The 16,569-nt window shown below is 44.0% G+C and overlaps 1 protein-coding gene across 5 annotated transcripts in view; it reads left to right on the top strand.

Moving 5' to 3' along the window:
• The window catches only part of LOC135420786 (cytochrome c oxidase assembly factor 1 homolog), a 53,172-nt gene extending 41,696 nt beyond the window's left edge, over positions 1 to 11,476 (top strand). For 4 of the 5 annotated variants that reach the window (XM_064668617.1, XM_064668625.1, XM_064668636.1 and 1 more), the window contains 4 exons: positions 3,516 to 3,618; positions 6,263 to 6,414; positions 8,324 to 8,400; positions 11,125 to 11,476. In XM_064668617.1, the coding sequence (XP_064524687.1) occupies positions 3,516 to 3,618; positions 6,263 to 6,414; positions 8,324 to 8,400; positions 11,125 to 11,221 (429 nt within the window). In that variant the 3' untranslated portion in view covers positions 11,222 to 11,476. Of the gene's footprint in view, positions 1 to 1,050; positions 1,302 to 3,515; positions 3,619 to 6,262; positions 6,415 to 8,323; positions 8,401 to 11,124 lie in introns of all 5 variants that reach the window. The other variant, XM_064668598.1, reaches the window with a different exon arrangement.
• Positions 11,477 to 16,569: the final 5,093 nt, after the last annotated feature.

The following is a 16,569-nucleotide window of genomic DNA, read 5'->3' as shown; positions in this document are numbered from 1 at the left end:
AGGCACACCTCTGCTTCCCTTCCCTAGTGAGCCACCTCCACGGCGCTTCAGCAGAGCAGCAGATTGGAGCAGCAAACACAGTTGGCCATAGGACAGAAATCCTAGTGATGAGTTCTTGCATACAACAGATCCTTACTACGTTTTGGTCTTCCACAAGCTGATACCATTAGTATCTCCACTGTCACCATTCAGAAGTCATCAGCAGCTGTGTGCCAGAAGATGTAATATCCAAGCATCCATTCCACCAGGGACCAGGATGGCAGGGAAGGCAAGCAGCAGCCCTCCTGTGAGTGATGCACTGGGCTCCAAGGACACTTCTGTCCTTGGGTTTGCAAAGTCTTGAGAGGCTTGTTAAACACCGAGCTCTGAACCTCTTCCCTCAATGTGCTGTCATAGGACTGGCTTGGGAAAACAACTGAGAAGCAAGTGAGAGGAGAGCATCAAGGTCAAGCCAGGGGATGGGGTGGTCCAGCCCGTGGGCTTCCCACTGTGACCTAAAGCAAGCAATGGAGATGTTCTCCCTGTTACCATGTGATAGTTTCAGTCTAGGCCTTCCTGGAGACCAGCTTGTAACCAAGGAAGTATTCCATGCTATTCCTTTACGTAACCTGAGGTATAAATAAGCTGGTCAGAGAGACCTCTCTCTCTCTTCTTCCAGCGAGGTTTGGGAATGGTAGGTCCCTGCGTCGGCCTTGCTTTTCTGGAGCTGAGGCCTGCAGCAACTGCTGTTGTCTATCACGTGTGAGGGGAAAGTGCTGGGCTGGGTCTGGCTGTCCTGCTTTTCTCAAGGGAAGTGATAAGATTTTGCTAGTTCCTTATTTTGTTGGTTACCGGGTTTTTTGGTTGTGCACACCTGTTATGTTTTTGTCCCTTTTTATCCCTTTTTGTCCCTTTTCTTCCCCTTTTCCCTTCCCCTCTTTCCCTTTTGGGAGCGGTTTGGGGTTCCTGTATTCATATGTACATAGTACCTTAATTGTATATCTGTGATATATGTAAAATATATATATTTTATATAGCTTTTGCTATTTTTTTTTCTCATTCTTCTGGGAGGTTTTTCAGCTGTAGTCAGTGGGGTTTGGCAGGAAGCCAACTACAACCGGCTACATACCGTAAAGAGGACCTTGGGCACACCTCAGCCCTCCACACTTCTGCCTCACCAGGACCAGCAACAGATGACATCTGCAGGCAGGGACAGCACATCAGGGGCAGCAGTGCTTAATGGGATCACCATTTCTCAGCAGCCAAACTCCCTCACCAAATGTCACTGTCTTGGCACGACAGTGGTGGTGATGAGATTCTGTGTGAGCATGTGACTGGTCAGCACAAAGCTCTTCCTATTCCATCCATCTCCCTTGTTTGGGTGCAAGCAGAGCGTGAGACCTAACAAACCTCAAACCCACTGACAGCGAGTTACAGAGCCTCTGATTTCCGTTGTTTACTAGTTAAGTCCTCTGAGCCTCAGTCAGAACCTCCTCACTGCTGCAAGAGCTCCATGTCTTCCCACTCTTACTCAGCAAACTGCCAGCAGTACCCCCACCCCCAGACATTTGCATTCAATTACCCTGAATTTCATCACAGAAAGCAAATTTTGCCTAGCCACAACTTTGGAAGGGGCAAAAACAAATGCCACAGGTCACAACCTGTTGTATCTGATCCTCCCTCCAGATTTACCACGGTTTTTCTTCCCCATCCCTGTTATGTGGTGTTAGTGTCAGATCCTCCTCTTGGGCAGATGAATCTTACAAGAAACTTGGTTATTAATCAGATTTTACAGGGATTTAAGGAAAGTTGCAAACACAAGCATGCAGGCAGAAAGCTCTCACTATCCTTGTGAAATGGCTACCTGTTTCCCTGTAAAACCACACTTTTATTTCCTCTGCTGCAACTTCTCATGCCCCTCAAGTTCCTCAGGGGAAGCAATGAAGAAAACTCATCAGAGAAACGAATCAGGAGGAAGAGGACTGTACCAATGGCACAATTTGGGCATTTTGGGACATAAAATAGACATTTCTATCACTACTAGTGATCCACAAATTTGAAGTAAATTAAACAGTAAACCTAAATATAAAGAATTCTTAAAAATCAAGGGAACTAGTTAATAAGGAAAGCATTCACCAGAGGAATAGCATGCTTTACAATTAAATGCTAGTGCCAACAGAGCAGTAGACGAAATTTATACATGAGTTGCACTCAGTTTTCCTCAGGCTAGAGCATGCAAGAGGCAGCATATGGGCATGTCAGCAGAGTCGTGAGCAGAGGGAGGCTGCCAATGTCACCCTAACCCAGCCACGATGGGAAGAAGTCCTGACATTTGCCTCTCCACCCTCTCTAAACTGTGGTTGTCAACTGAACAATATCTGACTAACACATACCTGAGGGATGCTAGAGGTGGTTTTCACAGCAGGACTCAAAACGGCCTTGCCCAGGTCACATTTCTGTAGCTGGTTTGGGCCTTGATTTATTAACCAGCTCTTGCTGAATGTAATGTTTAGTCACACCATCATGTGACAAGTGTTTGGGATTAGAAATCCCAAACAGTTACCCCAATTATTCGTATGTCTACATGCCTCTTTGAAAAGAGCAGCTTTTTGCTAATGTGTTTTTTTAATTGTTGTCAAAACCATTCCTCTTTCCCATCCCAGCTGCAAGAGTATCAAGAGCATAAGCTGATACTCAGATGTTTGTTCAAGTCCCATCCTGCCACAGCCTGAAGCAACATGCTACTCCCCCACTGACGACTCAGCTTGAATCCTACTAACCTGCTGTGGGCAGGAACATTAGCTCAGGCTCTTCAGGCCACACAGTCCCCCTCTTACTCAAACTGTGGAAATGTTTAGTAGGTTGACTTTCTCAGAGGTGTTTCTTATTCTGCTGGGTCATACATTCAAATGCCAAAATTGTGACTCATTAACAGGGCAAGTTTGGGCTAGGGGGTGCAGGAAGGAAGAAAAATAGCTTGCAAGAGCCTTCCTGTTTATCCATGGCTTGGGAAAAAAATGACACAACAGAATACGCACACCCTGGCTCCATTATCTTTGCTGGCACAGTGCTGGCTTGGCTCTGTCCCTTAAGACTCCAGGCCAAATCCATCCCTGCCGCAAGCGTGTTTACTTTAGAGGAGTTTACTCGAGAGAGAAATCTGGCCCCCGGAGCCTGAATGCTCACAGTGTGCGAACGAGCACACGGGCACCGGCAGCCCCCACGACAATGCCACCGCACTGGCCCCCAGCCACACCAGGGAGGTCATTTTCTTCTCAGCAATTAGTGAAGTGGTGGCATCACTAAAAGAAGTTGAATAAAAACATTCAACCCAGCTGGGTTCCCAGTTTGCTCTGTTCTCACTACCCTTCCTTCTGGGCCAGCGGTGGGGCCCCAGCAAGCAAGAGCCCAATGCCTGTGCACTGCACTTTCATTCAGGCCTGGTTGGAAAGGGCTTTTAGGAAAGAGGAGGAGGGGGAGAAGTAACCCTTTGGCTTTCTTCTTTTACAACAAATGTCTTCCCTTTTTCTTTTCAGGGAGGAAAAATGCCAGCTTCTCTGAAAAAACTGCAGCAAATGGCTGTTTTCATGGGACTGTTCAGTGGCGGGGGATGCATCGTGATGTATAATCTTATGCAAAGTAAGTCTTGCTGCTGTTAGCAACCTTATTTCTCCTCTGCCCCTTTCATTGGCTTTTGTGTAGCGGGGAAAATAGCAGCATGCAAGATGTGAAAAGCAGATGAAGTTAAGGGAAGTGTGGGTGAGCCTCTGGGTTCTGCCTCTGTGGGCTCTGCTTTGTTCATCCCCAGGGCTTTTGCTCTCCCAAGCACTGCTGCATGCACTTCCAGAGGCGAATATTGCATAGGAAGCAAGCTGTTGTGGTCAGAAGAAAGTCTGGGTTTTGGGGGTTTCCTGAGGGTGAAGTGAAAGCTTAGGCAGTAATACAGGTTTCATTTCTTCACTGAGATTTTATAACTGGGCAATAAAAAAGGACCATCTGCAAGAAGGTATTAGTGTCTAGCAGTTTTATCTGTAAATCTCTATGTGGTGCTGCCCCTAAACACAATGCACCTGTGAAGTGCTAAGACGTCATTAGTTTCTCCTGAATGAGGGATAGATAAGAGCATCAGCACTGAGAAGACCAGGACAAGGAGAGAAAAACTAGACAGATGATGTTGCTGTTTATAGACATCTCTAGTTGCTACACGTCTCTGGCCAAGAATCCAAATTACTAGTCCAAATGATAGATGTTGCCTTTCTCTAAAACAGCTTCTAGATATTTAGCATCAGAACAGAAATGGGCTTTGCCTCTCTTTCAGGGGGTGCTATAGGCCTCTTGTTGGTGCTATCAAAGACTATTGCTTTTCACCTACCCTTATATCAGAGGATGCTGCCAGAAAAGTGTAGCTGAGCCTGTTTCTCAAGCCTTCAGATAAGCTCTGAAACCTCCCCTTCATTTTACACATATTAATAATAAATCAGACAAGGCTGGAAAGCAGGATTTAATTTTAGGCAGCTCATGCCCTCAAGCTCCAGAGTACATGACAGAAATATGATCCTTTGCTTTAAAATATTGAATCTGGCTTTAACAAGGACATTAACATTTTTTAATTTTCAACTTCAGCATTGGTATCTAGAAATCTTGTGGGGAAGTCACCCCCTGTGCTATACAGCAAGTAAAGTGGGCTGATTCCTGCATCACTTAGCTGTGCAATCAAGTGGTGCAACACGATGGCTACTTCTGCCTCTGTTGTAATATCAGTGGCCACTGAGTAGCTGTCTGGTAAGTTGGTGACAGGCAGCTGGAGAGGGTTTCTTCCCTTTCTTTGGACTGAAGGGAAGTTTGCATGCACGTGGTCTCTGTGCAAACACTCAGGTAATCCTATTTCTACTGACTCTTATCACCTCCACACCCTTCTCATGGAACAGGTCTGCTCAGCAAACTCCAGCATCCTTTCAGCTTTTCTACCAAGAGATGTGTGAACAAATGGATTAGTTGGGTATTTTATGTTTAATGCATGAGATGCTAACAAGGAAGAGCTGAGAAGGAGCACCAGGAAACTAGAACCCCTTTCCCCTCCAACCTGCAGGATGGACAACATCATATTTTTAACGTGGTCTGGGTGGCTGTTTGCCATAATCTGTAGGCACTAAATGACTGGTGTGCTGGAGCTCCTTAAGATGGTCCGGGGGGGCCGGGGGAGATCCAGCGCAGGCTGCAGCCTAGCAAAGCTGTTTCTATGCCAACTGGATGCTGCCTGCTCACAGAGGATGCCTCTAATTAGGAAGAGGGGACAGCATCCTTCTGCCTCATGCTCCAAGATTAATACTGACAGGCAAGAGACTAGGAAACAAACCTTACACCTTGTTCTAAACTCTCTGAAATGTGAGGGCAAAGTTACCAGAGTCGGATTTTTGCAAATGCACACTTTTGGCTTAATTCTGCCCTTCTTGATGTCAAGAGAGTGAAGTTATGCTGGCTTGAGTACATCTAGAAATCTCAGCAAGCAAGCCTTAAAACTGTTAATAAGCAAATACCTGCCACCATAAGGAGGGTCGGCAAGTTTCCAGCCTCTCAACTCTGCACTGTCCATTGGCACCCACGGCACAGCTACACGTAGCAACCAGACATTGATAAATAGCAATTTACCTCAATTGTCCTCCATATGCCAACACTGCAGCATCCATCTCCTGTGCTATTGTGGCTGCTTGACCAGTAACTCTAATGGTGCTTCCTTGTGCCTCCCTTTTAATGCATCTGTCCCTTTTAATGCATCTGTTGGTAGGGTTGCAGCTTTGTGGCTGCCACTTGGAAAGCTGTATCAAGACCACAGCAATAGTTCCACAGCAGCAGCTGTTCCTGTCTTATGTCAATGTCTGTAAAATATTCTCCATTCTTAAGGTATTTTATGTGCCTCCTATAAAAAAACCCCACAAACTTGAATTACCATTAGAACATTTCAGACATTCATCCTTGTGCCTTTTTTTCTTATTTTTCTTCCTTTTAGATGACCTACAAATGCATGAAAAGTGAGGAGACACAGCCATAAGCTGAACTGTATGTCAGTATGGAACAGTCTATGTTCAGGGCCCTTTTCACTTAAATGAGTTGAATAACATTTGATGACGGGGTGTGTTTCTTCCTTTTGCCAAATTTCTCCTAATTAATAGTTTTGGACTGTGCTTCAGGAAAGGTGTGGTAATCTTGAGAAATTTTTTTTTTTTTAGCATATGTTTTGATTTTAAGTGAACAGTCTCCTCACTACCCTGTTTCTCTCACCTAGAAAGTTTTGCCAGGACCCAGTATTACCAGCAAGCTTTGGAGCAACTGAACAGCAATCCTGATGCCCTGGAAGCCCTGGGTGCCCCCCCTCTTAAGGTTCACAACATCCGACTGACAGATGGGAGTAATCGCGTAGACACAGAAAGAGCACAGGTAATGCTGGGGAGGTGGTGTCACAGGGTGGCTTCCCAAGATGTCAGGTGACAAGAGATCAGCCAGGGGATTTTGTGACCTGATCAGCAGCTCATAAGTCATTTGAGGACACTGAAAGGCAGTAGAATAGGATACCAGTTGATTTGGAAGACGAATGGATTTCCAAAGTATAAATCTACTAGACTAGAAACAGCAATAGCAGCATCTTCCTGTTGTGCTGTATGGGCACATCACAGAATGCCAAGGGACCTCTCAAACCAGTTGATAGCCCTCCTGCAACTCTAAGCCACAAAATTATTTTCAGATACATATGAGATCCAGCTTTAAAATAGCACCTGTCTTCCTTTCCCCCCCAGATATATCCCATGCTAGTTTTTAAAGCTTTGTTCAGAGTGAAGTTTTATAGCCACTTACAGGCTATGCTGTGGTACAGCACAGGTGGTGTGGTTTTTAAAAGCACCTGTAAGTTTGTGTCATGGAGAACTGCTGCCCAGCCTGAGACTGAGCGTGGGGGTTACATAGTGACTGGAAAATGCTGCACTGCGTGCTGAAGTATTGCACAAGGCTGCCTTGTGTCAGCTCAGGGCTGGGCCCAAGCAAACCTTGCTAACACAAGTCCACCTCCACTCAGTGTTGTTGCCTGAAAAGGACTTTCCATCAGTGTTTTTACCCCTTAATCCAGGGCTAGTTGCCCTTCCCTTGTTTTGCTGGTGACACAAAATGTCCCTATCGACTCTCCAGGTCCTTCACTGGGGTAACTTGTCACGTCGGAATAATTTTGTTCTTCCTGTTGAGTAGTTCTGAATTTTAGGGACCGAGCAAGGGCATTAAGGAATGATTCAGATGGTACATGAAGGAGAGGGACTATCAGGGCAAGATAAAACCCCAGCCTTTAACCAACTCATATAAAATTTCTTTACATTTTCCTCCAGCTAGGCTGCACTCACATGATACCCTGTGCCAAAATGTTTCCCAGGTTTTATAGATTCTACCAAGAAACATGTCTAAGGAAACAAATGTGCAAAACCCCACACAATCTCTTATGCTGACTGAAAGGCAGATAACCTTTCCCACTGGTGTTTTCCTATGTCACTGTTTAAGAATGCTAGTCACTTGGGTGACTCAGGGTGAAGTCAAACCCTGCCTTCTACTGACCTCACCCAAGACATAAACCACCAACTTTCTTCTCTGCTTTTTCATGCTCCTAAGCATTCATGTTCTCATAAAACAAACTAGTTAATCATCATTATAACATAGGTCAATTTACTTACTCCACAACATTCCCATCTCCTTGGTCTGTTGGAGAACACCTGGCATTTTCTCTTTGTGATTACAACACCGCCAGCAAATGCTACACCTGAAACGTATTTCTTTTTTTCAGACATTAGACCAAGTACAGTTGGCCACCTTGGTCACTGCTGCAGCTCCAGCTTTGTTTGTCAATAACTGAGTGATAGAATTTGTGACATTGTAAAAAAAAAAAAAAGGAAAAATCACTGAAAGTCTTATTGTCTTGGTGTGTGTTGAGGAACTGATCTGTAGAGGATCTCAACCTACTGGCTTGTTATGGTTATGAGAAGCCCTAACAGTGCAGATTACCTCTGGATGACCATGCATTCTGGTAAGGAAAGGTGTTTGCTCATAAATATTTCAGAGAGCGAGTGATTTTCCCTGGGGGTTGCAGCTGTAACAGTACATTCTTTCAGCAGAGAGAGATTAATGCATGGCAGAACAGGCATACTTGTGTAGCCACACACATGTTAGCTGTTAGAATGGCTTGGTCAAACTCTGAGATACAGTGAAAAACATACTTAGAGCTTAAGGTAAAGAGGTGTTATATCTTTAACTGTAGAAGGAGTAAATGTCCTTTTTGCTTTGCTGAATCTTTAACATGCTTTTACATTTGCAGATAAAGCTACCAGTGTCTGGAACAAAATCAGCGGGATACCTCTACATTAACTCGGAGATGGACCACTCCCGTCAGCGGTGTGTACTGGGGGAGGTGCTGGGAGAAATGTCTGGATGCAGGGAAAGAAGTGGTAGGAGAGAAGAGTAGAGCAGGATATTTGCTTTAGTCATCCGTGTTGCTGAGATCATGCACACAAAGCAAGCGGAAACTCCTGTCTGAAGGTCTTGTGAAAGGTCATTAACATCATTATGACTAAAATATAAATGAGTTGAGAAATGTATTGAATTCATCTCTCTGAGTGCCAATAGAAGAGCAACATGAGCCATTCATCTGTGTTAACTGTGTTCTGCAAACTGTAGCTTGGTACACATACAAATACTATGAGCCAAGGTAACGCATTGTCTTCTTCCACCCCTGCTCCCTACAGAGGTGCAGAGGCTGTTGAACAGCAATCCTAACTCTAGTCTGGTATGGATTGCAGTAAACAAATCACACATTTCATCAGAGCCATGCAAGGCGAGCTGAAAATGCAGGATTTTTTTTTTTCATTTCATAAATATGGTCCTTATGGTTAAAAAAAATTGCTAGAACAGATATATTACAGTTGAAGGATGCTCTGATTCCACATCATATAGAAGTGACTTTACATTTTTGTAGTACTGAAGCCTGACAACCTCCTTTGTCAAGGGTAAACTGGCTTCTAGAACTGGGCAAAGAATTGCTATGTGAATTCAAAGTCCATCTTCCATTGCAAAACACTGTTTTATTAGATGCAAAGCTCTTGTTAGGCACTTCTGTTAGCTCTATTTAGAAACCAAAAGCTACAAAACTCTTACTTAGCTGCCACCAGCCATATGGTAATGTTTTATTTTCATAATTAGATGAGCATGACTTAGTGTTTCTCTTCTGAGTAAGTACAGGCAGTAAGGTGTAAAATGATGTGAGGAAGGCACTAGACTGGGACTTGAAAAACTCAGTACCAGGCCTGGCCTCCTCCCTAGTGACCAGAGATAACCCCAGAGGTCCCCAGCCACTTTTCTTGCACACATCACTTCCTTGGTGCCTCAGCTCTGATCTCCTCACTCCTTAGCCCCTCACAGACTAGGGAAATAACAGTTTCTGTGAGGATAACTGAAGATTGCAAGGTGTTGAACTACATTAATGAATATATATCTCTCAGAGTTTTGTTTTAAAGTGTTTTTAAAAGTTTTTAAAGCTCTCCATGTATTTCTATAAGCTTAAGATAAAAAAAAAGGCATCTTCTTGTAAGAGGATTTATGGCAGATGAATCTGTCAGACTCAACCAACTCCATCTGTGTGCAGGGTCCTGTGTACAGCTTCATGTGGGGCTAAGGCAGGACTTGATGTCCTTGCACCCAGATGAGGAACTAACAGTAAAATGGCTGGGAGTAACAAACATGTACACAGGCTATCCTAGTGGAGTTCCACAGATCATGAATGTGTGCTTTTCCAGCAGTGACTGGGGAGGCAGTCAGACCCATAGGTACATGACATTGGAATGGGCTGCCCAGGGAAGTGGTGGATTCTCCATCCCTGGAGGTTTTTAAGATAAGACTGGATGTGGCACTTAGTGCCATGGTCCAGCAACCACAGCGGTAGTGGATCACGGGTTGGAATTGATGATCTCGGAGGTCCCTTCCATCCCAGCTGATTCTATGATTCTATGACACTGGGAGTTGAGTGCTCTGTGCAAGAGTAGTTTAGGCTCCTAAGCCACAGAAATGCATCTGACTCTGAGTGTGCAGCCTGTCCGTAGGGGTTTATTTGTTTATAAAAGAGAAGGCAACTGAAAAAAGGGAAATTTGGAATCTGTGAGCTCATTCGGAGCAGGAGGAAGAGGCATTCGCTCAAGCACAGGCAGTGCAGGGGTGGGGAGGGTGTCCAGAGGCGAGGGCAACCAAGGCACCAGTTGTGCAAAATGACACTTGCCTGCCCCAAAGTGAATGGAGAGAAGGGCTGAGATCCCAGGCCACACTGTGGGGAGGGAGCAGTTCCTCCTTCAAGCCCGGTTATAAAGGAGGCAGTTGCTTGTCCTGGGTTGGGAGTGGAAGCAGAGGGAGCAAAGAGCCCTGCTGCAGACCCATTGCACAGAGGTGCGGCAGCCTAATTACCTAATTGTATGTACTCAGCACTGACTCCAGCAAAAGCAGAGCTGGGTGAGCACCAGGAGCTTTTGTAAAAATCCTGTTTTAGTACCCCAAAATAATAGTCCTTTCCAGCTGGAAAAGCAGCATGAACAGTCTCTCAGAAGTGGGTTTGGAGCAGAGCTTAGAGGAAGGAAAAGACTCCCCCTCAGTCTCCAACAAATGCAGTTTTCCTTCTTTGAGTAACCACTGTTGTACCCTGTCAGGGTTTCAGCAGTCACATTGAGTGATCACACAGTGTTCAAACTCCTCCAAGCCAGGATAATTCCTTAGCAACACCGTCTGGCTCCAAGGCCAGAGAGGAGTGGAGTAAGGAATGCACCCGCAGGATGGAGAGGAAAAAAAGGCAATGGGTCAGGGAAGGAATATCCTATCTAAGAAGAGCTGGCAGGATTTTATTTGAGTTGCAGCAAATAGGAAACAGGCATCCCAGAGCTTTGAATCTGGGCTGTGCTATGCTATTAGGGAGAACAGCTTTCAGAAGCTGGCACTTGCAAACCAAGTTTTAAAACGGTTGAGAGAATTTTTAAAAGCAGTAGAAGTGTGGAATGATTTGTTTCTCTGTGCCAGCTATTTCTACACTGACTTTACTACTGTGATTGATAGAAGGTAAAAATCTCCTTTGTTTTGTGTCAGCTGGTGCCTTCAGGATGTCACCTTGAAACTACGGGATGGTCAGAATATCCTTGTTTACCACTCCCCGGTGGAAAGCATTGGTGTGCAAGAAGGCTAAAAATCAGAGACAGCTGCTCTCCGCCTCCCATTGAGCCAAAGGAGCCATTAATCGATTGCATCCTGCTGTGTCCATGAATGTACACAGTTGTCACAAGTGACAGTTTCACTTAAGTGGGTGCTCTCAAGACAATTTTCTCTCTAAGATTGACCTCATCATTGTTGTAATTGTAATTTCTTTCTTTTGCTAGTTTATTCATGTGTTCAACAGAAACCTAAAATAAATACCTTGCAAAAGACTTACTGTTCCAGAGAAGTCACGTGTTATGCCCTGTGTGTGCTGGTATTATGAATTTGAAATAAATAAACAAACTGGGAGGAAACTTACATTTGTTTTACAATTGAAGACCAAAGTCAGGACAGTTGGGCTGCTCTGTCATAGCCAGAAGACCAAGCCAGCTTCTCAAAGCGATTCCCTTGCTGCTTCAGTTTTAGGTCTTACCTAAATCAGGAGCAATGAAGCAGCAAAGGTGAGGCTCAGCAGCAGCACCCTCCACGCCACATATCAGGTAGATTTGCTCCCTTACAGATATAATTAAAAAGCTCATGAAATAGCTGAGGCTATTCCTTGTAACTTAAGAATTCCAGGAAGAGACTCACTGCTCACACTGAAGGTCACTCAGAGGAAGCCACTGCCTCACTGGCACTGCCTGACATGAGTTCAGGAGGGGACATTTACTTAGGGAGGAGAACACTCAGCAGGTGCAGAACAGGTGAAGTACTGCCCCAGTTCACTCTGACTACAATAGGAGATTTTGACTGTGCCATGATTCTGTCTATCAGGTAGAGAATTCCCCATCACCAGAACTAAGTTGAGGAATAAGTAAAAAAAACCAAAACACCAAAAATACCCCAAAACCCAAACCAAAAACCGAACCACACCAAACAAACAAACAAAAAAACCCAAATGCATGCATTTTCCACTCCCACCCCAAACTGCACACGTGAACAATTGCAAAGCCTAAGGCACAGTCTGAGACACTGAAAAAACACAAGTAACTGTCCTGCCTTCGTACCTTAAAGTAACACATGAGCCATTAAGAACCTCCAGACAGAAGAGTATTTTGGATTCACTCTAACAGAGATGCTTAATCAAGCTGGGAAAGCCCAGAGCTTATATCACTCAATTCCCTTTTCCTCCCTCTCCATGTCTTCATTCAAATTTGAATCCTAGAAACCCACCTGAGACACAGGCACTGCAAAGCTTTTCACAGAGAAGGGCAAACTAGATCAAAGAATTGTTGAATAACAGTGAGCACTTTCTTGTTCAACAAGGACCCAGCAAGATGGGCAAGGTGGCTTTTGAACAAACCTGAAGAGCAAACGCCATAGTAAAAAGAAAGAGATACTGAAGGACCACAGCAAAGGCATCTTGGACAAACAATTTTAGAAAGAAACAATACACATGCTGTAGTTTGAACTTCACAAAGAGTAGTGAGGATGAACAGCTCTTGTGAGACCTGATCCAACCCGCATGAGAGCCCAGCACACCAGGGAGAGGATTAGGATGAATCAAAGAGAGACAGCATTACCCAGATTGAAATCACTCCTTACTGGTTTTGTAAAACAAAATATAAACCATGTGATGTGAAAATATCAGCCGTGCACTACTGCAGCCCAGCTAGCAAGAACATCTGAGAGATACGGAGATCTCCAGGACACCTTGTGTCTCAGAGCTTGATCAACTCTAGCTTTTGGTCACTGAAGAAGTTTGGTGGGGAATCAAACAGTTGACAAGAAAAAGCCAAATAAACCACTTCTCATCCATCAATTACCACTTTCCTGGCTGCAGCTTTGATTTCTTCCTAATCTCCAAAGATGATGTGGCTGTGGAGAGCAACCCCAGCCTGTTCAGTCAGACATAGTCCCTCCCTATGTCTTCACTGGCTGCATCTGGCACACATTGCTGTTCATCTGCATTTTGTCACCTCTGTGTGCATAGTAAGCCTGGAGCCTGCAATGGCTGCAAGGGGAGCAAGTGTTCAGGAAACCTGGCCACAAGCACCCCAGCCGGCAGCACAATGCTGGCTCACCACCTCCTTGGCTCTTGAGCTGGCACACACAAGATCCCCACTCTGGCTTCACAAATTGCTGCACCACAACACCACTGCATGGCCTGGCTCTAACCCTGGGTTTTCCAGACCTGGAAGATGTATCCTCACACAAACCTTACCAGTAATACTGGAGATTTTGGTACCTTTCTTGAGGGAAGCAGGGCCCGCAAAGAGGTTTCATCTCTCACTTTCCCCCCAGAGACCCAACAAAGCACCCCTTTAACTTTGAGCACGCCCAGTCATCCAAACCAACCAACAGGGTCACCAGAGCTGTAGGAACAGGCAGTATCATCATATCATACCAATTCTCTAAATCAAATCTTTAAACCCAGAGAAGTAAGAAAGCAATGGGTGGAGCTGGAAGCCAGCAAATCATTACAGTGGGACAAGAGTAAAATCACAGTCAAATCCCTGCCTTTGTTTTATTACCAGCGTCAGCAAACACAGAATTTCTTACCTCATGACCTTGAAGAGCTGCAGAAGTCACTTCCTCTCCATGTTTGAGCTCTTTTAGGATGCACATATTCAAAGGGGAAAAAAAAACCAAACTCAGCAGGTTGGTGCCAAGCTGCTTTAGCCATGTGGCTCCCATTAAATACATCACAGCCCACGGCTGCTTTCAGAGAGGACACAGGTGCAGCAGGAGCAGCCAAGGGAGCTGGAACATGCCAGGAAAACAGGGAGAGCAAAGGTCTCAAAACCTAGCAGCTGCTGAAAACCCAAATAACTTCAAAAGGGCACCTGGGCCCTTTGCAGTCTTTTCTTCTAAGGAACGCTGGAGCAGATTAAGTTCTATTTAACTTCATTATGTCACTGAAACACTGATTTCATTTTTATTGAGAAAATATTCACCTTTTGATAAAAGACCCTAGATCCCACAGAACAGTTAAGGTTGGGAGAAGCTTTGGGAGATCATCTAGCCCAAGTGTTTCATTCCCACCAGTGTCAGCTAGAGCATATTACCTGGGACTGCATCCAGTCAGCTTTTGAAGATCATTAAGGATGGAGACTCTGTGACCTCTGGACAAGCTGTACCAGTGTTCAACCATTCTCACAGTAAAAAAAGCTTTCTCTTATGATTAAACAGAATTTCATGTGTTTCAGTGTGTGCCCACAGCCTCTTGTCCTGCCACTGGACACCACTAAAGAGAATCTAGCTCCATTCTCTTTAGTCTTCCCTCACACTGATAAGATTCCTTGCTGAGCCTTCTCCAATTCCAAGTCTCTCAGCTTTGTTAACAGGTGCTGCAATCCTTTAACCATTTTAATCATGTTCAGTATGTTAAATATTTTCTTTTTAATTGTCTTGAAAATTTGCACAGTTCCTTTTCCAGTTGTTGGTGTGGTTAAAACAACCATCGTTGTCATGACCTTCACTGGATTGCGTGTTTGTTTCTTATTCTCTATTTGATTTTAATTGTTTCTGCCAGGCAGCCATCACCCTCAAGGAAACTGTCAAGGTGGCAGACTGTTCAGGGCAAGGACTTAACTTACAGCTGAGGAACAACAAATATTGCTCAGCAGACTTGAACCTACTTGAGTTGGACCTGACTAGCACACAGGGGCAGTGTAATGCCAGATGTTTTAAAAGCACTACCTTCAGAAAGCCTAAGCGGGCTGACATGTTCCCTTTTGAATATGTTTCTCCAAGGAGTAATAGAGTTTTGTCCAACTCAGTTAACTTCGTACCTTGGGCAGATGTCTTGCATTGCACTGGGAACACAAGTAATTTGAATTCATCTCGCATTTAGAAATGAGAATACATCCAGTTGTTTCCTTCATCTTTCCTGCTTGTCAAAGAAAAATCATTTTCCTGCATGGTTTTTTGCAAAATTTGCAAGTTCCCTGCAGCAGGGCCCAGACAGTCCTGTAACACAAGGAGCAATGGAGACCTGCACATTTTTGGTGTTATTTTGGAAGACACATCACACTTGGCCAAATGCCTTTGGTTCATTTTAATTAGCACCAATTGATTAAAATTAATAGAATAATGTAATTTCTTAACCAATCTAGTGCTGTTTCTGTTAATTTGCTTTCCTAGAGGATTTAGGAGCAAGCACCTTTATTCAATAACTTCTGAGAGACAGTCTTTGCCTCTCTTTGCTTGGTAAGGCCCACAACAAGGACTCTCACCCAGTGACCAGACCAGCCGGATCTCACAGAGTGCTACTGGAAGGTGGCAGACAGTAAGGTGATACCCCAGCAGCTCAGGACATTTCCCTGTGAGGATTAGTGAACAGGCACCTGTGTAATTCAGTCTGCATGCTGGCATTACAAATTAATTGAAGAGATGGGGTACACTGATTTCAATGCATCACCAGCTTCGTTGTGATTCTAATTGCACAAGCAAGCAAAGACTCAATTAAGTTCTCCGTGTTTACAGGAAAAAGATAATCCCTTCAGGTAGTTCCCTTTCCTCTCCTAATTTTGCAGTAACTGTTGTGGTCCTAATGCTCTGCTTCATTTTGACAAATCCTAACCTTTCCTTAATTAAGAGAGATTTTTACACCCATATGGACTTAATTTTTTTTCTGTTTTATAACAGAAATTTTTTTTTCTGTTTTTTCTGTTTTCTTCAAGGTTGTATTTTTATGGAACCAAAATATTTTACTTTAACAAAGCTCTACAGTTGTTAGCTGTCTTATAACAGGAACAATTAAGGAAATTAAGTAGTGTTAGAAGAGGAAATGCCTTTCCATAGAAGAAATGGTTTTCTCACCCTAGGATCATCAGCTAGGATCTAGCTGATGCTCTAACTTTCCCTACAGGAAGTCACATCAGACAAATAACACAGTTCTGGACACAGCACATTTTGGAGGGGATATCAAACTTTCACTGCTTAAGAGCAGGCACTACAGCATGATTTGTTAAACCTGGATTAATGCTGATTTGTATCTGCTCCACCCTGTCCTGGATACACAGCTGTCCTACATTGCACACAGTTCTTGGCATTTAAATAGCATCTTTCCAGCTGCACATCCTCAGGCAGGTAATTTCCAGTTGTTCAACATCTAAAATAACAGTCCTAAATCTAATGGAAATGTACTTCTAGGTTTAGTATACACCAAGAAAAACCCAGGAAGATTTACATGGATAATGTGACTATATTCATCAATCCCAATGACAGCTTAATTCAACATCGGTAAATGCTGTGTTGTGAAGACCTCTACAGTGGAAGCACATTGCTTTTGAGTGGAAAAGATGATTGGTGCATTTTATATTTGCTGCAAAAATTGAACAAATATAGAATTCAGAAAATTAAAATAATCCTTCTAATGAGTGTTGAGAAAAATAA

Source organism: Pseudopipra pipra, chromosome 1 (assembly GCF_036250125.1).
Source record: "Pseudopipra pipra isolate bDixPip1 chromosome 1, bDixPip1.hap1, whole genome shotgun sequence".
Classification (NCBI taxonomy): Eukaryota; Metazoa; Chordata; class Aves; order Passeriformes; family Pipridae; genus Pseudopipra; species Pseudopipra pipra.
The sequence above is the reverse complement of the archived record's forward strand: the minus strand, read 5'-3'. Positions and strand labels throughout refer to the sequence as shown.